General features: G+C 30.9%; 2 protein-coding genes and 1 long non-coding RNA gene across 4 annotated transcripts; 1 reads left to right on the top strand and 2 right to left on the bottom strand.

The window, feature by feature from the left end:
• The first annotated feature begins 4,927 nt into the window (after positions 1 to 4,927).
• On the top strand, positions 4,928 to 6,744 carry LOC106388447. Of its 2 annotated transcripts, XM_048750912.1 has the most exons (3): positions 4,947 to 5,072; positions 5,256 to 5,352; positions 5,713 to 6,744. In XM_048750912.1, the coding sequence occupies exon 3, from the start codon at positions 5,713 to 5,715 to the stop codon at positions 6,535 to 6,537; it is 825 nt and encodes a 274-aa protein (XP_048606869.1). In that variant the 5' UTR covers positions 4,947 to 5,072; positions 5,256 to 5,352; the 3' UTR covers positions 6,538 to 6,744. The 2 variants fall into 2 exon arrangements, with proteins under 2 accessions (XP_048606868.1, XP_048606869.1); XM_048750911.1 differs by lacking the exon at positions 5,256 to 5,352 and having other exon boundaries at positions 4,928 to 5,072.
• A 2,396-nt stretch (positions 6,745 to 9,140) lies between these two features.
• On the bottom strand, positions 9,141 to 10,822 carry LOC106388448 (BTB/POZ domain-containing protein At4g08455-like). The gene is made up of 2 exons (XM_013828526.3): positions 10,406 to 10,822; positions 9,141 to 9,767 (listed from the first exon to the last, which is right to left on the bottom strand). Exons 1-2 carry the CDS (start codon positions 10,739 to 10,741, stop codon positions 9,297 to 9,299), a joined length of 807 nt encoding a protein of 268 aa, XP_013683980.1. The 5' UTR covers positions 10,742 to 10,822; the 3' UTR covers positions 9,141 to 9,296.
• Positions 10,823 to 17,733: 6,911 nt separating this feature from the next.
• LOC106388449 lies at positions 17,734 to 19,558 on the bottom strand. Its single transcript, XR_001277850.3, has 3 exons — positions 19,213 to 19,558; positions 18,083 to 18,608; positions 17,734 to 17,977 (listed from the first exon to the last, which is right to left on the bottom strand). It is a non-coding gene; the product is annotated as an uncharacterized LOC106388449 (long non-coding RNA).
• Positions 19,559 to 24,689: the final 5,131 nt, after the last annotated feature.

Here is a 24,689-nt window from a genome sequence, read left to right as displayed (position 1 = left end):
TAATAAAAGAAATAAAATTCTTTGTCAAAAAAAAATCACATTTTTTCTGCCAAAATCATTTTTTTCCGCCAAAACCGCAAATTAGGTTTTCTCACCATAAACAAGAATGAGTTTCCCACCAAAAAAGCATTATTGGGGTTTCTCCCCAAGACTACCAAATCATGTTTCCCTCATAACTGCAAAATTAAGTTTCTCATCAAAATTCAAAACGGTATAATCAAACTTACAAAGTTAAAATCTAACTAATGTTTTTTAAACTATGAATCTCTCTTCACGCACATATATTGTTTTCACCAAAAACGCAAAATCACATTTTTCTGCCAATACCAATAAATCGGATTTCCCACCAATATTGCAAAAGAGGTTTTTCATCAAAGTCACAAAATCAGTCTTTCTGATAAAAGAAATAAAATTCTTTGTCAAAAAAAAATTACATTTTTTCTGCCAAAATCATTTTTTCTCGCCAAAACCGCAAATTAGGTTTTCTCACCATAAACAAGAATGAGTTTCCCACCAAAAAAGCATTATTGGGGTTTCTCCCCAAGACTACAATATCATGTTTCACTCATAACTGCAAAATTAAGTTTTCTCATCAAAATTCAAACAATATAATCATATTTTCCTGACATAATCCCAAAATCAAAATTTTATGGCAAAACTGCAAAACCACGTTTTCCCGCCAAAACACAATATCATTTTTCAGTCAAAACTGTAAATCAAATTTTCTCACTAAAAATAAAAATTTGAGTTTTTCCCACCAAACCTCATCATTGGGGTTTCTCGTCAAAACCGCAAAATTTTGTTTTGACATCAAAACCGCAAAAGTAAGTTTTCCCAGCAAGACCATAAAATCATATTTTTTTGGGTAAAATAGCAAAACCACATTTTCTCGTCAAAACAACAAAATCTTGTTTTCGTCAAAACATCAAAATCATGTTTTATCGTCAAAATGTAAAATTACATTTTACTCGCCAAACCCGTGAATCACATTTTTGTCAAAGCCGCAAAATCATTTTTTTCTTCAAACCCACAAAATCAAGTTTTCTAGTAAAAACCGCAAAATCACATTTAGCCAAATCCGCAATCACTTTTTCTCATCAAAACCGTAAAGTTAATTTTCTCTTTACAAACAGCAAAATCACGTTATCTACTCAATTAATACTCTGATTCCAAAATTCTAATACACAAATCTCTCTAAGATCCCCTATACATTATTTGAAAAACGATTTTTCAAATTTTGTTTATGTGTCATTTCTACATACATTTTCACTAAAAAAGACGACATGACACACTAACAATTATAACATGGCTTATAGCTAATTGTGACATGGATAATCACATTTAATGTTGATTTATATTTTTAGTAATTTTTTTAGAATATAGTAATAACGAATATATCATAAGTAAATATATTTAAATATAACAATAAATAATATAATAATACCAATATAACAACATTTTAAGAATTTTGAAATATTGTTTAATACTACTTATAATTAAAAATAAATTTACTACTAAAAACTTCTCAAAAATTGTATGCAGTTCTTTTTTTTAAATGTTTTTTAATTCTAATACAATTAGTTTCCTGTTGATATCTATAAATTTTAGAAATACTAATTAGTTTTACTTTTTGATAATTATACAATTCTCTATCAGATTTATACAAGTTGATTCAATATACATGATTATTATTTATCTACAAAAGTAACAGTAAAATTTGATAAAATTAATTTAAAGTGTAAAATTATGAGAATATTTATACACATTAATTTATGCTACTTACAAGTTGATTCTGAGAATTTACATCATTAGCATAAATTTTACATATATATATACATATTAATTTATGCTACTTACAAGTTGATTTTTCTATCAAATTATACATGGTTTTGTATAAAATTATTATTTTATACAAGTTGATTTAATATACTTAACCAAAAGAAATATATCAGAGTCAGTATGAGTTTGTATTGTTGATGACAAAAAAAAACCAAAAGAAATAGATAAAAATCTATCTAAAACTATAAATTTAAATATATACATATCTATTAGTAAATGCAAGTTAAAAAAATAAAATTTATTTTACTTAATTTTATGTATAATTAAATCAAAATATATATTAAAATATTAGTAATAAAATAATAAAATTTAAATATTTTATTTTAAATCACATAGTGCAGAAAAAAACCTAGTATATTGTGAAACCAAAAGAGATATATATATAAATGTACATAAAAGATAGTGATTTGTTTTGGTTTATGTTTCTTTATATCGAGTTAGGTTTTGTAAGTTGTATGTTTATGTCTTTGATTCTGGAAAGATATTATATGGTTTAATATCAATTCAAATGTGTTAGAGTTTATTGGAGATAAAAAGATTTAAGAAGTTTGATAATATTTCAGGAGGTTATAATGTACTCATGTACACCGAACCATTACAAATTATCATGTTTGTCAAAATAAGGGATGTCCACATGTGGACAATTATCTTTTGTCAACTTTTCCATACAAAATGAATTTAATCTTGTGTACATTTTAAAAAATGTTGTTTATACATTGATGTAATAAATACTATTTAACACCAGCGTGACTTGCATATATGTGTAGACATAAGAGGTTCTAGGTTTGAGAAGGTGATAAAAAGGAATGGTTTCAAGTGTACATGATAAAAGATGTACATATGAATTTTACAAACAATGTACTTGTCAATAGCAAAATTATGTTTGACCGTCAAACCGCAAAGTCATGTCTTTTTTGCTAAAAACGAAAATCATAATTTTTTCATCAAGCTGCAAAATTACGTTTTCCACCAAAATCACATAATTATATTTTTCCGTCTAAACAATCAGTTCACATTTTTCCACCAAGACTTCAAAATCGCGTTTTCCCGTCAAAACAAAAAAAAATCATGTTTTCCTTCAAATCAACAAAATCACGTTTTCCAAACAAAACGACAAATTATGTTTTCGTGCCAAAATTACAAAATCACATTTTCAGTCAAACCGCAAAATCAGTTTTTTTTTTATCAAAACAACAAAATTATGTTTTTTCACAAAAATCGCAAAATTACGTTTTCCATTGTCATATTTTCGCGAAAAACTACAAAACTACGTTTTCTCTGAAAAATCGCAATATTGAACCTTTTTGTCAAAACAATTCGAGGAAATCGTGATATTACGGTTTCGTAGAAAATGTGATTTTGTGGTGTTGACGGTAAAAAGTTATATTGCAGTTTTGGCGGGGAAAATCAGTTTTTCGTGTTGTTTGGAAAATATGATTTTGTTCTTTTGACAAAAAAAAATGATTTCATGATTTCGATGGGAAACATGATTTTGGCGAAAAGCATGAATTTGCAGTTTAGACGGAAAACCTTATTTTACAGTTTTGGCAGAAAATTTTCATTTTGCGATTTTGACTAAAAACCTGATTTTGCGATGTTAATGAGTGTTTCGGCTAATGCTAATGGCCAAGGTATGGATCAACAATATGTCCTCTGGAACAACAAAATGTTCAAGCATCTCTGCATTCCATTCCTTTGGGTTATCTATAATAAAATCACTGATTGTCATTCTCGGATGGACTATCAGGACATTAGGACGAGCAGACTTCCCTGGTGTACTCGTTATCCAAGGATTCTCCCACGCCTTAACCTTATAGTGCTAGTGAATCTTCTGCATAATCACCAACGATTATAACTATCTTGCAGCAGAAAAAAAACTAGTCCATACGTAAAATGGAATAATGTAGTACTTACTTTTTTTTTGATAATCCAGGGTTCCCCACTTACGTGGATCATTCCCTGAGCCCGGTTAGGCAGCGGTCCACTTCACCCGGGAGGACTTAAATCTGGGCTGAGGACAAGGCCCAACACCCAGTCCCGCATTTGATGACAGGATGGACAGTTCCCCTCCGCCTGGCGTCGAACCCGGGAGCATGACAATTGGCCCCCAAGATCCTTACCAAACGAGCTACCACATCCCGTCAAATGTAGTACTTACTTGAAACAGAGAATTAAGTATATAATATTTCCACGAAGAATCCGAACTAGTAGAGTCTTAAAATTACACTAATCGCCATAGTTGTTTTGTTATCAGTGTCAAATTAAACTTATGGATTATACGAAACCCAATATCTCTCGCATCTTTTGGTAATCAAAGTTTATCCCATTTATTCCAATAATACGATATTGTTTAGTAAACATGATTTGTTTTCGTTATTTTGTATTCAAAAAAATAAAATATAACCTGCGTTAAATACGAGTTGTATCCTATAGGTCTGGGACGGATCGGGTATTCAGATAATTTTAAGATATTCGGATCCGGATTCTTATCCGGCGGATCTATAATTTTACTATCATTATCCGGATCCGGGATTCTCGGATATCCTTCTAAAAATTGTAATATCCGGTGGATATCCGGATCCGGATATGGATCCTTAAAATAAATAAAAAATAATATTAATATATATAAAATATGAACAATAATTTAAAAATAAAAATATATATAATGTTTTAATTATTTATATGTATAGTATTACAAAATTTACATAATGTTTATATATACTATTATAAAAATGAAAATATATTAAATAAAATTAGTTTTTATATATAGATATTACTATTTTGAAATATTTTTTAATAAAACTTGCGGATCCGGATATCCGGACTGAAAAATCAAGATATCCGGATCCGGATCCGGCTTTGACGGATCCAACATTTTACTATCCGGATCCGGATTCGGCCCCTCCGAAGATCCCGGATCTTCGGATCGGATTCCAGATCGAATCCGGATCTCGGATAAAAGTGTCAGGCCTAGTATCCTACTATTATACTTGTCAATAAAATAGCGTACCATCGTAAGTATTGGGCCTACCGGACCTGAGGAATTAGGAATGGGCCTACAGAGAACTAATCCCAAAAAGTTCGGCCTTATAAACAAACAACTGAAATCTCTGGGAGTCAGATTGGAAAACAATATCCAACGTTGAGACCGCCGCCTAGGGCGTCTCCTCCGCAATCCCAGTAAACCAAACAACCCTTCTTCCGCCGGAATCTGTCGTTCCCGATTGTCTGGGGTATGCTCTCGATCTCTAAGCTATTTGATCTCTTATGCTTTCTTTTGAATCCGAAACGGTTACTCTTTCGCTCGATCTTTGCTCTGAGTTTTAGGGTATTCATACTTTTATCGGAGCTTTGACTTTCTGCATTCGCTCTGTGTTTCATATAACTGTGATACTTGTTTTGCATTCTGAGCCCAGTGCTGTCGGTGAGAACCTCGAAAGTTGTGGTTTTTCTCCCGCCGATAAAGCATTATCAGATGGGGTGGGTTTTTGGTAGGATGGTTTGTAGGAAAAGGTAAGGATACTTCACTTATCAAAATAATCGTATATAGAACTATGAGGTTGTAGGATAGTCTCTCTCCTTTGATCTTTGGATTAAAAGCATTCTTGAAACATAACAATTCTTGCCTTGTTTTGGTATTTGATCATCATATTCTGAGGTTGTAAATCTCCTTTTAAAGGTAGTTTTGATCATCAAAGATATGTTCAACCTCTTAGATTGTGTTTTTTTCCTTTTAGTATTGTTGGTAGCTTTGAATGATTTGAGAAACAAACTTTACTGTTGTAACTTTGTATAGAATTGTTGATTGCTTTGCTTTGGAAGAGTTTTGTGAAGTGTATTAATAATATCTTATGTTGCTGATTTGTTCGGCAGATGGGGAGAGTTAATGCAGATGGTCTCCACTATCGACCTGGGGAAAGACCACACGCTCTGAAGAATATTAAAAAGGCTATAAGCAAAGAAAACCAGGAAAAGCCACATAAGAAGAAGGCACTGAAAGGAAAAGCCTGGAAGGGCGTAACATGCCCTGTCTGTCTTGAGATCCCTCACCACTCGGTTGTTCTCCTCTGCTCATCTTACCACAAAGGTTGCCGTCCTTACATGTGTGCCACTGGAAGCCGGTTCTCAAACTGTCTAGAGCAGTACAAAAAAGCCTATGCCAAGGATGAGAAGAGCGGTAAGCCTGCAGAGCTGCTGTGCCCGCTTTGTCGGGGCCAGGTGAAAGGTTGGACTGTGGTGAAAGATGCGCGAAAGTATCTGAATTCGAAGAAAAGGGCATGCATGAAAGACAGTTGTTTGTTTTCCGGAAGCTATAGACAGCTCAAGAAACATGTTAAGGAGGTTCACCCGAGAGCTAAACCAAGAGCCATTGATCCTGTGATGGAGGAGAAATGGAAGAAGCTTGAAGTTGAGAGGGAGAGGAGTGATGTAATTAGCACACTGATGTCGTCAACACCCGGAGCTATGGTTTTTGGAGACTATGTTATTGAGCCTTACAATGATGATTATGATGATGATGACGACCTTGACTCGGATGATTCTCTGGAAGATGGGTTCTTGGATCTGGGATCGCTAGGAGCATTTGGCATAAGCCGTTTTCAACCGCGTTCTGCTACAGCCATCACGAGTAGGGGACTTCGCAATCACTGGATGAGCAACCCCCGACACCGAAGCAGAGGTGGGAACAGAAGGCGGTAAATGCAAGATTGACGATTTGATGTTTGAAAGGTATGACCAAAAATAAAAGCTTTGAGCTTTATGAAGCTTTGAAGGGAAGCTTTGAAGTGGGGAACATAACAAAGGGTTGGCGTTTATTGTTAGCAGTTTTGGGTTCCAGGTTTGAAGACTGAGTTGTGTTGTTTGTTCCCTCGACCTTTGATTTTAAAGAAACGTTTCATACTTTCATATGCTTGCTTTCATTTGAAAATATCCCTAGTTGTTTGCGTCTTTAGCACTTTCATTTTCTTAACTATCAGATTTAAAAATATATGTATTTTGGGCAGAACACATTTAAACCAACAAAATAGAAAACGATTACAAATTTGATTAGCAAACTCAATATCAGACATTAAGACATCCGATGAGCTCTCTTACCAAGATATTGAGAAGATATTTGAGATAATTTGTATGTAAATGACAAATTCCCAGTTTTTTATACTCCCTCTGTTCCTGAGAATAAGATTTTCTAGAGTATGCAAGCTTATTAAGAATTTAATAAATATTTATAATTTAATTTATTTTTTACTTTATTATATACACTTTCCAATAACTTTCCACTAATAAAATTTAATCAATTCAAATATTCTCAATTAATATTACTCAAAAGTATAAAAAAAAAATACCTTAACAATATAGAAAATCTATTTTTGTGGAACAAGAAAAAAACCTAAAATATTTTACTTTCGGGAACGGAAGTAGTATGTTTTATCGGCTAATTTGGTAATTTACGGGAAAATGCATTTACCGCTACAGAGCATACGGGTTTAAGTCGTGCCCCTAATCTTTTACTATTAGGTTACCACAATTTGATTATAAAAACCATAGCTAGACCAAAACCTCACCAAATTGCCCACACCAGCCACTTATGAGCTACTAGCTACATATGTTCAGTTCAGAGTACATATGTCAACAACTAGATGGAATTTTGCCATGAAACCACTTGCCAGAAACAGCAAACTCATCAATGCAACCACAGGAAGTAGAATTACCAGAAAGGATTCATGGACGAAGAAAATATAGATTTTACAAGTTGAACCATTTTTTCAGCACCCAATGGGTCATGCCTTTTACATTTCAGTCCACGCAAATCCGTCCATGAGTGGCTTCAACCAAAGACACTTGTCTCATCCAGGAGAGCCCCTTAAGAATCCAGAAAACGAGGAACCAAACCCAGAGCCTGATCAAACAAGAAGATCCATTTGATTTACTAAAATAGGACAAGCCGACATCATTTACAGAATGTCTTCAAACTCTTCAAAAGTTTATTTGACCGAAACTTATTTATGAAAGCGAGGAGTCTGAATATCATGTAGAAGCCATCCTAAATGTCGTAACATGTGCCAGCATCCTCTTATATGGAGTCAACATATATTAGTATCTAACAGCTTCTTCCTAAACTAATTGTGCATGATATCAGTATATATCAAGCCATCAAGAAGATTCCCAGGAAGCTTATATATCCCTTAAAACAGTTCAGGTTCAAGAAGACTAAAGTTTTTCTTTTATGGCCAAGCAAATCACTTCCAGCGGTCATATTCCATGCAAGATCATCTCTTCGGAAGACTCTTCCTTTTGAGTAGTGTACTCCTCATTGGTTCCTAAATATCTTTAACATTTTCTTGGAAAAGACGAGTGTATTAATATTGTCATGGATTTAATAATAACATGTTGGTCCAAAGTAAAACTTACAATAGGTTTTGACAACCTAAAGCTTACAATAGGTTTTGACAACCTAAAGCTCTGATAGTGTGAATAAACGCGAATCAACTCAAAGATTACAATAGGTTTTGACAACCTAAAGCTTACAATAGGTTTTGACAACCTAAAGCTCTGATAGTGTGAATAAACGCGAATTAATATTCTCATGTATTTAATAATAACATGTTGGTCCAAAGTAAAACTTACAATAGGTTTTGACAACCTAAAACTTACAATAGGTTTTGACAACCTAAAGCTCTGATAGTGTGAATAAACGCGAATCAACTCAAAGAAATTTAAGAGCAAAATCGATTGAGGCAAATATTCGTCTAGGATTTGTATATTGATTATGTGAATGAATAATTTACAATTCTTTAGACATGTATATATAGCAGCCTCAGAATCCATTTTTCCTTTCCCTTTACAAAAACATATTTATCATAGAAAAAATAATTATCCAACGAATACAGATTTTTTTTACCGGTGTACAAAGATTTAATATACTTTTAGAATTAACAAGTGTTGATTAAATTTCCTTTTCTTCCTTCTCTTGTGTGGGCTTAGATTTGTTTATGGTTGCTGGGCTGGGGTAGTTGATCTGACACCGCTGGTAACATTTTGATTAGTATCTATCTTTGGAACGCAACACTCATATTGAGAGAAAGGCAGTTTCACATCTTATGAGATGGAAATCTTGGTACATTAATTTTATGAGAATCTATATTTCGGTACTGTGTTACATGAGCTACAGATCGTTTGAAGAATGTTATACTTTATACTTAGTTATGATATAATGAGCTGTAAGATAAGCTGACAAGATCATGCATGAACTACCCAACCATGGATCCATCTTCCTTAATAAGACCAAGATCAGGGACAAGAGATGAAATGAAATAAAGATGCTTCCTGCAACAATTTTGAGTATTTAATACATCAAATTTCTAGTGCTTCACAGGGCGGTGTTCTGCTGACCTGACTCATGCTATACCTAACATACATAATAAAGGAAACTAGAACTTGCTTTTTGTTGATGGGCATTTTCAACATGTTTTGCTTGTGCTAGTTCCTCCAGCAGCTGTGTTAACCTGTTTCGAGAGATAAGCTTCATAGATTTCAACGATAAGACGAGGCTCCTTTTCCACAAGCTCCATGTATTCCTCTCTTTTGGTAACATTCTCCATGTTTTCAATGATCTGTAACAACGCAGCATCACGCACGTGTTTTGCGTTGTGCTGGTGGGCAAAGGCATAGGTCATGAGAGAGTTGTCTGGATTGAGTTTAGTTACCAAAAACTTCTCACAGTAACTCTTGAGATGTTTGACTTGGTATTTCTCTGACATGACCAAAAGATCACATGCCATTTGCTCATCAAGACATGCTTCAGCTGTGTAGAGATAATAGACGAACGTTCGAAGAGTGTCATAAGATATGTCGCTTATCTTGATTGTGCCGCTACGGCTCTCTTCCATCTCGTTCTCAAGCATTGCTCTGAAGACTGGGGAACGACTCACCTGGCAGCAATATTCAACTTTTTTTTAGTGCACATATGAAAAACCATTAGACAATAAAACCCAAAACGAACACACAAGCCAAGATTCCAGTTTCTTTTGTCATGTTTTCGTGGAAAGATGGAGAATGCTATTCTTAAAACATAGTTCCTGCAATAGCAAAAGACTACTAACTTAACACTGTATCATATGATTGCAACTTCTACTTCTTCCTCATGGTTAAGAGTTGAATAAATTCATATCTGAACTTCAAACAGAAAGAAGAAAAAAAAAAAAAAAAAGACAATTCTGGAAATTTTCAAATGATTATGAACTAACTATTCCATTTTTTTTTTGTTCAGCAAGTGCCACAGGCTTCATCTAAAGTTGACTAATATGCATATGTTTTGTCCAGTGTACGTATATACTCACTGTTTCAATTGGTTAAAGAACTATCAAACACAGATAAAGCTGGAACATTGGGAAAAGACAACAATTGAAGGAAAGGGAAGATAATGGTCTTTGTTAAAACATACACTACTGAACACAATTAACTTCTATTTCATCCTAAAATGCATAAACTGAACATTTGGTATTAAAAACAACAATCAAATTCATCGTAGAAACTAACTGCCCCCAAAAATTAGGTTGAGAGAACAAACCAGAAGGGCTTTATGAGCGGGAACAGGAGGTGAACTGGCGGAGTCTTCGGAGGCGATGAGAACAACATCAGTGAAGGACCTTGAAGAGCTGTTACCGTGGTCGAGAGAAGATGATAAGCGAAGGAAAGTAACTTTGGCCTTAAGGTCTTCGATCTCGCGTTTGAGCTCTTCCTCTGTCTCGCCGGCCTCTACGTAGCATTCCTTGCAGGTGCCTGCGTCGCGAGGGAGGTACTCTTCCCGGCACGATATGCAGCGCATCGACGTGTCCGAAACGGATTCGGATCCGCTCTCGCTGCTCTCGGATTGGATGACGCATCGGTGGTGGGTTCTCCTCATCTTACACGACGGCGATTTTGCTCTCTCTTCGGATTTTTGTTCCTTTCTTTCTGAGTTAGAAAACAACTTATTGAGTTTCTTAACATATTTTTAGTATTGACCAAAAATTATAAAAAAAATAAACATTAAATTAAAAAGAGAAAAATACAAAAATAGCACTAAATCAAGTTTTTGTTCCCAAACTAGCACTCAAGGTCAAAAGTCACAAAAATAGCACTTAATGTTTTATCAAAAGTCACAAACTTACGGTTTAGAGTTAAATGGTGGGGTTTAGGATTTAGGGTTTAGGGTTTAGGGTTTAGAGTTTAAGGTTTAGGGTTTAGGGTTTAAATTTTAGGGTTTAGAGTTTAGGATTTAGAGTTTAGGGTTTAGGGTTTAGGGTTTAGAGTTGAGAAATAAGGTTTTGGGTATAAGATTTCAAATTTTGAAAAATAAAAAAATTATAATTTTCAAAAGATAAAATGTTATTTTGGTCATTTTAGTTTTTGAGTGCTATTTTGTGATATAAACTTAGAAATGTGCTATTTTGGAGATTTGCCCAATTAAAAAGGTTAAATTCTAAATCATTCAAAAAAAAATCTCTCTTTTCCCTATTTTCTATTTTTTTTAATTTATAAAAAAAAAATCTTTAAATTGCTTGGATACAAATACGGTTATTAGTCATTCTTGGTAAATAAATGATTACAAAATAAATAAATACTATAATGTTTTATCATAAAATAGTTTCTAAATATCCGAATGACCAAAATAAATTTCTTTAAAAATATTTATAAATTTATGGTTAACTAACATATATTTTAGGTTTAGATTTGAGCAGAAGCGGATGCAGAAATAGATTTAATAGGGAGCACAACAAAATGTTCATTGTATTTTTTCTTTCACTTGGGGACAATTATATATACTTACAGCATTTTATAAGGAAAATTTAAAAATTAGTTGGGGGCACGTGCCCCATACGCAATGCACTCCATCTGCCTTCAAAATTAATATTTATGTGTTGTTTATGAGAATGGATCACGTTAAAATTGTTATTGTGTGATTGGATCACGTTAAACGTTAAACGTTAATATTTATGTGTTGTTTATGAGAATGGATCACGTTAAAATTGTTATTATGTGTTGAGTGGAGATGTTTTGAAGAGTTGTTTATGAGAATGGATCACGTTAAAATTGTTATTGTGTGATTGGGTTACCACAAATATGAATTTGCAAATTGCACACTTTCTAGGTGAGAGAAACATTTGAAAACAATTCTACCTTTTTAACCTACAAACTCGAAGTCTTTTGTCTCGATAACTTACATGGACGAATAGCTGACGACCTAGAATCCGAAACTTGGTCACACATGCGAGAATAATGACCCAAAGAATCGACGACTTAGATTTAGACCTAAAAAGCTGAGGACTCGTACGCAGAAAGTTACGTGGGAGAGTTGAATTTTAAGATTTAAAATTTAAAATATAAATTAAAAAGAATATAAAATTTAAAATAATAATTATAACAATATTTTTGAAAAAGAATTTTTATTCACACACGATGAATTCAGGTACTAAATGGAAATCGGACCAAAAACGGATGGAACACGTATGTTTTATTTTTTAAACAGTATGTTTTTCTATTTAAAGAGCACTTTAAAATATTTTAAAATTGATGTGCTAGTTAATATTAAAGCTCAAAACTATTATATTATTTAATCAAAAACTATAATTACTTTTAAATAATCTAAATCAGTATTAATTTTGAAGTTCAAAATATTATATATGTAAAGTAATTTTATTTTATATTTTAAATTAAAAATTATATTAATTCCATTTATAAATCATTTTATACAAAACTATTTCTATTTATGAAAACAAATAGTAATATAAAATTTATATAATTTTTTTAAAAGTTGTACAGTATTTTGGAGTGCTTTTTATCCAACCATTCAAACATATGTTTGAGACCACTATATATGTTTGATCCACACTTGTACCACTAGATATGTTTGATCTGCTCGATCCGATCAAACCGCTTGATCCTCAAAGCTTAATACGCCTTTCTCATTCGGAGCCTCAGTCTTTCAAGATAACTTTAATCAAAAAATCTGATAGCTGTAACAATAGAATGATGCTGGAAAGAAGGGATTGGCTAATGTAACAATAACATAGAAAATAGCAATGATAGAGCAAGCGTTTTACCATGCGACATGATGTGTTTTTTTCTCCCACCAGTGGGTTAGGACAGAAGAATAAAACGAAAGTGTATTGCATTGTTCACAAGGTAAGTGAGCATGACATGATCAAGTTGTTGGAAACTAAGGTGTATGTTTCATTAAAAGTATCTATTGAATCTGAATTTGGAGAAAAATCTATTGGGAGGGAATATCGACAGTTTTTGATGAATGATGGCAGATGCTTTTCAAAAGAATTATCCCGTAAAAAGTAACGATCGATAATTCGTTGGGAGATTTTTCGTAGGTAATAAGTTCTGATGAAATATGTTTCTTCGGTAAAAAAAATTGACGAATCTGTTTCCTCTAGAATTTATCTTCATGAACATGCATGTCAAAACATGATTTTATCGTTGGTAATTCGTTAGTAATCAATCACTCCGTCAGTAACTATAGTTAAAATATTTTTTGATAAATTTATTACTCTCACTTTTTCAAAATGATATATGTTTTAGATTTTTCACACATATTAATAAAATATAATAATTTTATTTATAAATGCATGTCTTTTGTAATCATATATTTATTATAATTTTAAACCAATAATAATTTAATAAATGCAATTTTGTTTTGAAATTTACAACTAATCATCAGTAGTTGATAAAAATGCATTAAAATATAAAAACCATATCATTTTCAAAAACAAAATCCAAAAATGTATTTTTATGAAACGGAAGGAGTACTAAAATTATTTATTATAAAAATATTTTATTATTAAATAATTAAAAATTAAAAATTAAAAATTAAAAATTGTATTAATAACTAAAAATTCAAATTAAAAACAAAATTTAAATACATAAAAGGTTTTAGAAAATAAAAAATAAAATTTAAAGTTATAAAATGTAAGAAAACTAATATTCGTTCAGAACATATGCCAAGACGATACATCCATATATATTGAACATCACAACCAAGTGTCTCTTCTCTCAGGAGATGAATAGAAAGATATTCCGTAAAATTAAAATTGATGGAGGAAATATATTTTTGAGGCTGCAAAGGATTACAGGTATGTTATACTTTAAAGGGATATTTGTTTTTTTAGGCCAAAAAATGGTAGCTATGTCCCATTAAACTAATCTCATATATTTTATGTCTCATTAAGTTAATTATTTTCAAAATATCAATAATGCCCTTAATTTCAATTATAAATTCGAAATTACAATTAACAAAACAATTGTTAAATATTAAAATATAATAAATAATTAAAATAAAAGAAAATATTAAAAATCCTCAAATAAAAAAAACTAAATCTATACTTTATGTCCCACGATTTTTTTTCTTCTGAAAAATCGATTTTTTTCATTTATGGAAACTGAATATTTCCAAATATTTTCTTCCCATATTTTTCGGAACTGATTATTCTTATTTGTAGAATACAGTAAATTTGTAGAACTCGGTTTCTACAGGTTTTGAGATTTATAGTAATGTGTAGATTTTGATTTCTACTTATTTTAGATTTACAGTAAATTTGTAGAACTCGTTTTATACAGGTTTTTAGATTTATTGTAATGTGTAGATTTTGATTTCAACATGTTTTAGATTTATAGTAGCCTGTAGATTCCGATTTCTTCAGATTTTAGAGCGATAGGTTAAGTGCGGAATGTGTATTCTAAATATTTTTATAGTACTATTATTTTTGTAGATCACATATTCTAATCATAGTAGATTCAGTGAAAAAAATGAATTTTATTTTCTACTTCATAGAATGCATTATACTTTATGTAGAACATAATATGAAATTATGATTTAAACAGTTTTTGAACTGGTAAAAAATACTACTAAGTTCATATAGGTATTTAATCATTAGTTAATATTTTTCCACTTTTTTTTATTTGTAAAACTATTTATTTTAATTTATTTTCAAAATACTAAAGGGCATTAGAGATAATAAAAATGATACAAAATAGAAATTAGTGTAATGAGATATAGTTACTATTTTTTGGCCTAAAAACAATTTTCCCTACTTTAAATTGCAAACTATATTTTGATATGCGCTTTCAAAGCGTGAGATCATATTTATTATTATAACATACGTGTTTCTAAATAAAAATTATATCATGTGTGTGTTTTCTGATTTTGTTTAGCATTTGTTTTTATATGTCCATGTTCATTTTTATCTATACAAAATGTTATTTTATGAAAATAATTATTTTGTTGTGGCAAACTTCAATAAGAAATTAAATTATAAATTATGTGCAATATAATTTAATTTTAGAATGACTTGTCATATTGAAATTAAAAATGACTTGTAATATAACAGAAATTAATTTATCTAGCAATATAATGTAAAACCATATTGTAAATGTATGTTTATGTTTATTAATTGTAAATTTGATTTTTTAAATATAATATCAGTTGCAATGTTTTATAGTTTTGATAACCTCAAAATTTTAATATTGAAATGATTAATTTAAAGCCCATATACTTAAAGGTTTAGTTTGAAAAAAAAATGAATGGTTTTGCTGTCGATAGGAGTATCCTCTATATTTCTAATAACCATGAGGTAGGGTGAGGGTTTTTGATTTATGCCGTGAAGAAATATGCAAATCGTAGCTTACCAAATCTAAAATATGGCATATGCCTAATTTTATTGTTGCTTTTAATGATGAGGTTTAATTTGTTAACGTATTTTAAGTCAATAATATGTATATACTAGGGTCGGCCCGCCCTACGGGCGGGAAGTTATAATAAAAACTGTTTTATTATGCCGAACAATGTTTATCTTCTTGTTTAAAAACTAATTTTAAGTTAGCACTTAGAGTTTTGATCCAAAAATATTACTTATGATAAAAGATAATTTCATTTGTAGTAGTTTACAATGGTTTGGTGATTTTGTATTAGTCGCTTGATGATGTTGCAATTTATTTAAAATGAGAAAGTTATTATTAGAACTGTTGCAACACTTTTGAGAGTCAGATATTTAGTTACCATTAAGAATTCTATAATGTATGTGAGGAAATATTATTTATTAAAAAATGCAGTGTGTGATATTTCTTGTGTAGACGAATAGTTTAAGTACTATTTGGAAACGTAAACGAACTGGCTAATAAAGATATAACTAAATATAAAAACTTGTTGAGCGGAGTTTATATGAACTTTTTTAGCCTATCTTCTTAAATCAATCTTCAAGAAAGTGTGTATATTCACCGGTTTTTTCTAGCTTACAACTTTATGCCTTAAACACGTGCACCATTTAAGTGATTTTGATGGGAAATTTCGAAAGTTATAGTTATAGAGAAAGAAATTGGGTGTTGAGAATTTTGTTTACCTATGGTGGTCTGCGCTACCCGTATGATGTGATGTATTAGTTTTTATCACTGATATAATTTGTGTGTAAATTTTATTTTATTTTCATTTAGTTATGAGTGTGATTATGTTAAACAATCAGTGTTGTCTACATCAAATTTTAGTTATATAACTAAAAACGATATGTGAGCATATTCAGTATAATCGCTGATTTGATTCAGAGTTGAAATTTTTATAGTGTTATAATACTTTTAGCACTTCTCTAAATTTAAATCTTGAGCATTATAAATTAAATCGATCAAAATCAAACACAATAGAGAAACCTTGTTGAACCCATGGATCATAAGAGAAACCTTTACGGCTATATAATTTTTTTTTGATAGAGTACCGAAGTTATTTTATTAGGCTGACCGAAGAAATCAATTCTTTTAGCTAAATTATTGAGTGGGAAAGGTTAAAAAGATTGTTTGATCAAATTGCAAGAGAAGTAAGTAAAAAGTAAGTAAAATGAAATTGGTAAACATGATGTGTGATGTATGTAACTATATAATTGTATTTTTTGTTTGCGTGTGTTTTATGTAAGCTTTTGTAAAAACAGTATGTAATAGCGTTTATGGTTTTACATAATGTTAGGGTGTGTGTAAAAATATTAATAGATTGCAGCGTATAACATATTACAGAGGTGTAGATGATCGTTTTTGTTGTATGTTTTTTTATAATTAAGAATCTATGATTGGTTGGTTAGTTGTGAGTTGCTCTTATTTGAGCTCTCAATAGTGGGAATTTGATTCTGATGATTATAATGTGCAAGTTTGGTTTGGGCATTATATGATTGCATTTTGTTACAGTTCATGTTTGATATAGAATAGTTGATTCAAATTTTGATAGTCTAAATCTATTTTCTTTTCTTTTTATTATAAATTAACACTTACATGTATATTAAGTAATTTATAGTTCAAATATTCCAATTTTTTTTAAGGTTGTTGCATAGCTGTAAAGAAAATACTTTCGATGTAATCTATGACTTTTAAAATGCGGTTTTGTTTATTTTTTATTAAGTAAATAGCTTTGTTTTTTTCTATTTGTTTATTTATTTTTAACAGTTTTTTAATTTATTTATTTTTTGTTTTTATAAATGAATTATGATATTGTTAAAAAAATTCAATGTAGTTAATTAATATTTTAAATAAATTTTTTATTTTATGGAACTAAAAAATATTCAACTAAACAATAAAGATGATGAAGACATATAGAAATTGTTTTTTTCTTGCATGTTGTTGAACACCGCAATTATTTTTTAATTGTCTCGAGCTCTCTTGAACGCTGGTTCAGAGCCAAGCATTAAGCTTAATGTCTTGTTCAAAGATATCTCTCCATCTAGTTCTGTTTCCGATCTATACTTTTGTTTAGGACTACAATTCAACCACTTTACCATTACAACAGATTTTGTTAACCGATGATTCAGCTTCAACTTTGGGCTCCACCTAAAATGTGATAACCATATACCTTAAAACCAGTAGGAAGCTCATAACATGGAGAGAGAACAAAAACTTCTTGTAATAAATTTCAACATAATAACTCTTGCAAAAATATACAACAACAGAGGAGACTGATTATATAAGGATGATCACAATATCCTGATTTATTTATTAACGGTGTGTTTTTTTTTTGCCGCTTCGTACTGTAAGAGAGATAAAAAAATGGAGAGTGCCCCTTCTGTAGAAACGATGTAACTCTCTATTTCTTGTTTGTGGGTTGCCGTGAACACAATCAACATATCTGCAAAAGAAATGTAAAAAAGATAATACAGCTTGGTCAAATATAATGTATTCCATTTAAATTAACTTAAATGGCCAAACAGAGAAGAGAAGCAAAGAAGCTAACCTCATTGAGCGAGTGACAAAGAGCTTCCTCTCCCAAAGATGAATAGATAGTAACCACAGTGACGTTGCGCCTGAAGCAACCCTGTAACGGAATGAACCACTCTTCTCTCATATCCGCAAAAATGGCGACACGTTCCTCCGACTTGTGTCCAATCTGAACCAAACCAGAAGCAAAACTACACACAGCTTCAAGCGTCTGCCCGAATGTCTTGCACTCATAATCACCAAATGAAGTTTCTCAAACACTTTCCCGTCTTTGCTAGTCTCGACCTCTCTAGCGATCAGCCTCCTGGTCCCGAGGGAAAACCTGTAGCTGTGGTTCTTGCACGAGATCTCGAAGAGCTCTGGGAGAGTGGAGATGTCTTCCCAGTGAGAGCTGATGGGATCATTGAACCGGTGGTTCCTAACGGTATGACCTGGCTCTCCACCGACGTCCTCGTTTCTCGTCTTTCTTAGCGTTGCGGACCAAAAGGGTTAAAGCTAGAGGGACAATGACACCAGCAGCGTAAGGAATCATCTTCCACTTCCTGAAAGCAATGGTAAACGTGTTTATTCACAAAATCAATACAGAGAGGAGCTAAAAGAGTACACATTAGTTAAAAGCAGAAGTCAGTCTCGTAAAGTTAGAATCTTTTTAAATATGATTTAGATTTGAGACAGATAAGAGATAACAGAACAAAAGGAATAAATAAAAACAGAGATGTGGATGCTGCAACTTAGATTAAACTTCTTTGACATCAACATTATCTCATCTTTCATCATCTATTTTCACTCTCAAACAAACGGTCCAATAACTATAAAACATTTTGTTACGTTATATGATTGACTCAGTCTATAAGTCCCACATTCAGTCCATGGGTTCCATTTTCGTAAATGGTGTTCTCTGAAAAACTCATTTAGATTTCTAGACGTATCAATCCTACAAAGAACGGAAAATTATGTGTTCAGTACAGTACTGCATCTCTAACTTTTCCTATAGGGTTACACTACGGCAAACACGAATTTCTTCTGGAGAATTCTTGAATCTAAATATGTACGTTGTTGCATATAGCTAACCAAATATTTAGGGTGAAGATAATCAGTGACCACAATTTTTAAATGGAAAATAATAGGGAAGATGAGAAGGCCAACCTTTTCACATCGGATAGTAGGGGGTGAGAAGTAACCATTCCAGCTGTTTAAGCTTATTCTTGTCCAGAAAACAATTGTGTGATGATTATTTGTGGTGAAAATGCTTTTTTTTAGCAATATGAAGGAATTGTGTGAGGCAATGAAATTTGGGGAATTCATTGTCACTATTTATAGGATTGATCACTGAAATTCATAGAAGGTAGTGGTAGAGAAAATTAAATGTTACTTAGTGGGAGAGGTGGCTTGAAGAAAAAGCCACATCTCAAACTGTTTCAGAGATTAGGAAGATGCTCAGGCGTCGCCAACTCGCCTCTCAAAGAAGAGGAGTGTCCGACCCCAAATTTTTTTCTACTTCATATGAGTTAGGGTTTTCTTTCATGGGCCGTCGGACAGCATTAAACATATAAATTCATCAGCCCAAAATAACAATAGAAATAAGCCTAACCGTTAGAAGCCCAAATAAATACAACATAAATGAAGTGCTGCATAAATGAAGTGCTGCGTTTCATAGAAGACGGACACGTGTCGTCTCTATAGGAAAAGAGTTTCCACGTGGACACACAGGAGAGACACCAACAATTTTATATATATATATAGATATATTGTTTAATATTTTATTATTGAATTATTTTTCTTGGTGAATATGGCATATGCCTAATTTTATGGTTGCATTTAATAATGAGATTAAATTCGGTTACTATATTTTAGGAGAATCGTATAATGCTTATTTCTAAAGCTTATATATATAACTTTTAAGATTTTAGTATTTAATGATTTTGCTTAGTGAAGAGTGAATAAGTTTTAAAAATCTAGAATATTCTATATGTAGCATAATAATGACCAAAATGATTTTAAAAATATTAAGTAGATAATATCAGGCAATATAATTAGATTATCGTAAGTTATATTAAATTATATTTTTGTAGGAACGTAATATATATATTTAACCGTAAGTTAAACTTCATATTGTTAATTTTCATATAACACTAATTTAAAATCTCCACGAATTGATATATGTTTTTTAAATCATATTATTTGTATGTTTCATATAACCACCCTCTCCTTATTTTTTTTTATTTGGAAATTAATTGGTATAAGCCTAAGATCAAACTTAGGGTTTGTATGAATGTCAGGGTTTAGGTTCTGTGTAGTTCATGGTTATATTTTAGTGATTTAGGGTATAATAATGTGGTGCATGAGATGTCTTTTGATCGTCCTAAGGAGTTGCCTAAATTTCTAGTTAATTAACAAAGGCGGTGTTAGTTGTTCATTCAAAAATAAATAAAAGAAGGGGGCAGGGGGCAATGTTCGTTGTCAACAATTACGCTATGTACAACATACGGTACACAAACTTATTGTAGGGCATAAACATCACAGGTATATATGTATTTTTAATCACCCATATATAACGAATATGAGGAATTATCAATTGCGCCAGTGTTGGCGGAAGAGGGTACAAAAGTGTCAAAGGTGCTATTTCTAAGACCTTTCGTTCAGTTCTCAAAAAACTTTTTCTTCTCTCTCCGAGAATTTATTTAGCTTTGTATTAGAAAAACAACACTCGTGCTGTCATGATTGCTTAGCTAGAATAATATTATTAGTTCTCTTCAGCCTTCAAAAGACACTATTCTTAGTGTAAAAATAAACATACTTTATAGGCCATACATGCACGAAACTTTAAAACTAGAACAAAGAAATGAAAAACGGTCTCTCTTGTCGGCCAATTGACATCATCTTTCCTAGACCAAACACCTACGCAGTTTCTTCATGATACCGCTCGTCTGTCTTCTCTTATACATATATCATCTTTCCTTCTCTCTCTCTCTAATCACTTGATCATTTTTATTCACATTCACACGTACGGTTAAGATGGCGTCGTTTGTTTTGTGCAGACAAAAGTGCATGTTTTTGGTTCTTGTCTCAGTTCTTCTACTTGTCTCAGATGCTTCAAGATTCCCTCAAGTCCACTGGGAACAAATGCTCCCAAAGAAGCTTCCACTTCCCTCCTCTTCTCCTTCCAAAGGCACCAATTCTATCAGCAAATCATCTTCGACTTCTTCCCGAAATACTAATTCCATACAGAGCTCTTTTTCATCGGATGGAAAAGTTTGACGTAAATCGGGAGATTATCGCTTAGAAGATTTATAACCAAAAGGAGAAACATGAAGAGCAAAGGACGGCATTAGCAGCTCCATTAGAGATTGTTGTCAAGGAGAGAAAATGAGAAAGAAAAGTCTGTTCATTGATCATATAATTTTTGGGTTCAAATCCTACCAGTAGGCTAATGGGACCACTTTACCTTGCTCTGGTCACACTTTCCCAATGCGATTATGGATCTAAGACCAGTAACTTTTCAGTTACCAAGTAAATGATTTTGTTAATTTCATAGCAGAAACAATGCGTAAAATCATTGTGTAATATTTCAAGACTTATAGCTGTATATCATCTTCATTGTCCTAAATATTTCCTCCCTTGTAATATATTTTGTAGATATTTTATAATGCTAAAGAATTGTCCAATTTTAATCGTCTTTATTATTGTGTAACAAAAACAAAAAATAATCGTCTTTGATATTTAAGGGGCTTTTTGCCAAACCCAACCCAAATATTGATTCTAACCATAAAAGTATATCTTTTAAACAAAAAAAAAACCATAAAAGTATATCTCATATTTAATCAAATGCAAAACCAACCTAAATGGATAGTAAAAGTAGTATATATCTCTTATGACCAAACAAAAAACTAGAAGTTATTTTACAATTCTGTCATTCGTAAGTCTACACATAAAAATAAAAGTCTACATATCTTTAAACGTCAACACAAGTCTACATCATAATTTGATCTTATAAATTAATTTTTTTTTAAATTTTTGTGAAACTTAAATTAATCATTAATATAAGGGTTAATATGAAATTTAGAAATGAAAATTTTATATAATTGAACAATTTAAAAGAATACATATTGATTTGGTACACGTGTTAGACAATGTTTATGGTTTAGAACAAAAGGTTGTAGCATGTTATGTGTTTTAAGGTTAGATCTTAGGGTTAGATTTTAGATTGATATTTTTTTTGTTTTATTGATTAAAATTTTCATATTAGTGTTGACTAGTTTATATTTTGTATATGTGGATATTTGATACAATAATTGAGACTTTTTTTATTATCAAGCAAACATTTAGGGTTTGAGTTTTGTAGTTTAGGATTTCGTAGACTTACAATTTAGTCAACTGGAATTAGTGTTTAAAAAAATATTAGTTTTAAAAAAATTTAAAATATGAAATTATATATTATAAATATTAAAAAATAAAGAAAAAAATTATTAATTCATATATAAATTGCTAAAACAATAAAGAAAGTAGGAAAATAAAAATATGTGTAGACTGATAAAGAAGTCTACTCTCTACGAATTTAACCTAACTGGATGTAACCAACAAAATTGTAACCTAATCAAATTTAAACCAACCTTACCGGTGCAGACTGATAAAAAAGTATACTTCCACCGAATTTAACATAATCGGATTCAACCAAGTTAATTTTAACCAAATTTAATTTTAGTAGACTCCAAAAGAAGTTTACAGTATCGTAAATTTTAACCTAGTTATAACTTTTGTCTTCCTATATAAATGAAATTTACACAATTTCTCTAAAATGGCTGCACAAGTTTCTAAACTTCTCTCACTTCTCTCTAAAACTCTCTTATTTCTCTCTTTTTTTTCTCTATAACTGTTTCATGTCTTTCTCACAATATTATCTTATTAGTTTAGGTATTATGATTCATGGTTTTCATCTACTCCTTTAAAAATGTAAGTTTTATATCTATAGATTTTAAATGTGTGTTTTTATGCTATGCCTTTCTCACAATATTATCTTATTTTTGTAGGTATTATCCTTCATAGTTTTCATCTTCTCTAAAAGTGTAAGTTTTAGATCTATAGATTTTAAATTTTTATTTTTATGTTATGTCATTCTCACAATATTATCTTGTTTTTATAGGTACTATCATCAGTGCCGCGCCTAGCCTTTGTGGGGCTTAAGGCAAATTAAAAAATTGGGGCCTTAATTTAAATAAAATTTATCATGTAAAATATGATTTATATAAAGTATATTCAACATAATGAAAAAAACTTTTTAATATTTTTCATATCTAAAATATATGATTTAAATGTGAAGTAAACACAATTTAGTACGTAAACATAAATATAATTATTTGACATGAATTTTGTTTATTAAGATTGTTTACATGTTTTTATAATAACCTTAAAAAGTTCATATCAGTGTTGGTTAAAATATATAAATTATAGCTATAAAGACCAAAGATACAGATTCATTCAACACCGCAAAATATATAATACCAATAAATTTTGAAAGATTTTGTGAAATATACGTATAAAACAAGTATAGAAACCAATAAATGAATAAATATTTAAAATCTGTAACATAATCAAAATAGTAAACGTGTAACATAATTAAATTTGTAGGAACTATTGGCAAGAGTAAAGTCGTAGAACATATATAATTTTTTCAAACGTTATGCCAGTCATACGAAACGCTTAATAACACTTGAAACCGCAACCACCCGCATCCGCAAACTCCCACATCCGCAACCGCTGCGTTTGAACAAGTCGGGCTCATAGTAACTTGCCTTTTCTAGATGACTTCTTAGTTATTCTCCTTAGAAACATCTGATTTTAACAATACCTTATTTAGATTTTGATCCGCGATTTTATTTTACATAAGATATTACTTTATGAAATATTTTAAAGTGTGGAAATATCTTTTAACAAAATTCAATTAGTGTATTTCAAAAATAAACAATTACATTATTTTATATTTATATTAATTATGAAAAGTAGATAAGATATTACTTAATTTTATTTTTAATTATTTCAGTCATTTTTTGTTATGAATTTTTAATAAATCTCTATAATTTATTTGATTAATTGTGTGATATATATTTTTGATGAATTTCTAATTATAAAATATATTTGATGTCAATTTTGACTCTAACATTTTATTTATATACAGTATTAATTTAGTATGAAAGTTTATTAAGTTTAAATGATGGGCTTTTTGCAGAATTGACCTATAACTTAAAGTCAAACACAAAACTAACCTCTTTTTTTTTTGAAAATTGGTTTTGCCCTATTCACCCCACAAGTTCATATAATTTACGAAAATGCCATCAATTTTTTTTTTCTTTTTTTTTCGAAAATGACATTTTTACTCTCTCACCCTCATCATCTTCAAGTAATTACAAGATTGCCATTGTCATCAATACCACAACCACCATGAACAACCAATTTGAAGCTCTTAATGCTCCCAAAATCGATTTACCCTTCTTCTTTTTCCATTCTTGTGAACTAAACACAACATATCTCTCACTTTCTCTCCACAATGAGCTAAAAAAACCCAAGATTTTGATTCTAAATTTTTTATGGTTCATAGAGTCATAGAAGCTAACGATTCTGGGTGGGTT

Source organism: Brassica napus, chromosome C3 (assembly GCF_020379485.1).
Source record: "Brassica napus cultivar Da-Ae chromosome C3, Da-Ae, whole genome shotgun sequence".
NCBI lineage: Eukaryota > Viridiplantae > Streptophyta > Magnoliopsida > Brassicales > Brassicaceae > Brassica > Brassica napus.
The sequence above is the reverse complement of the archived record's forward strand: the minus strand, read 5'-3'. Positions and strand labels throughout refer to the sequence as shown.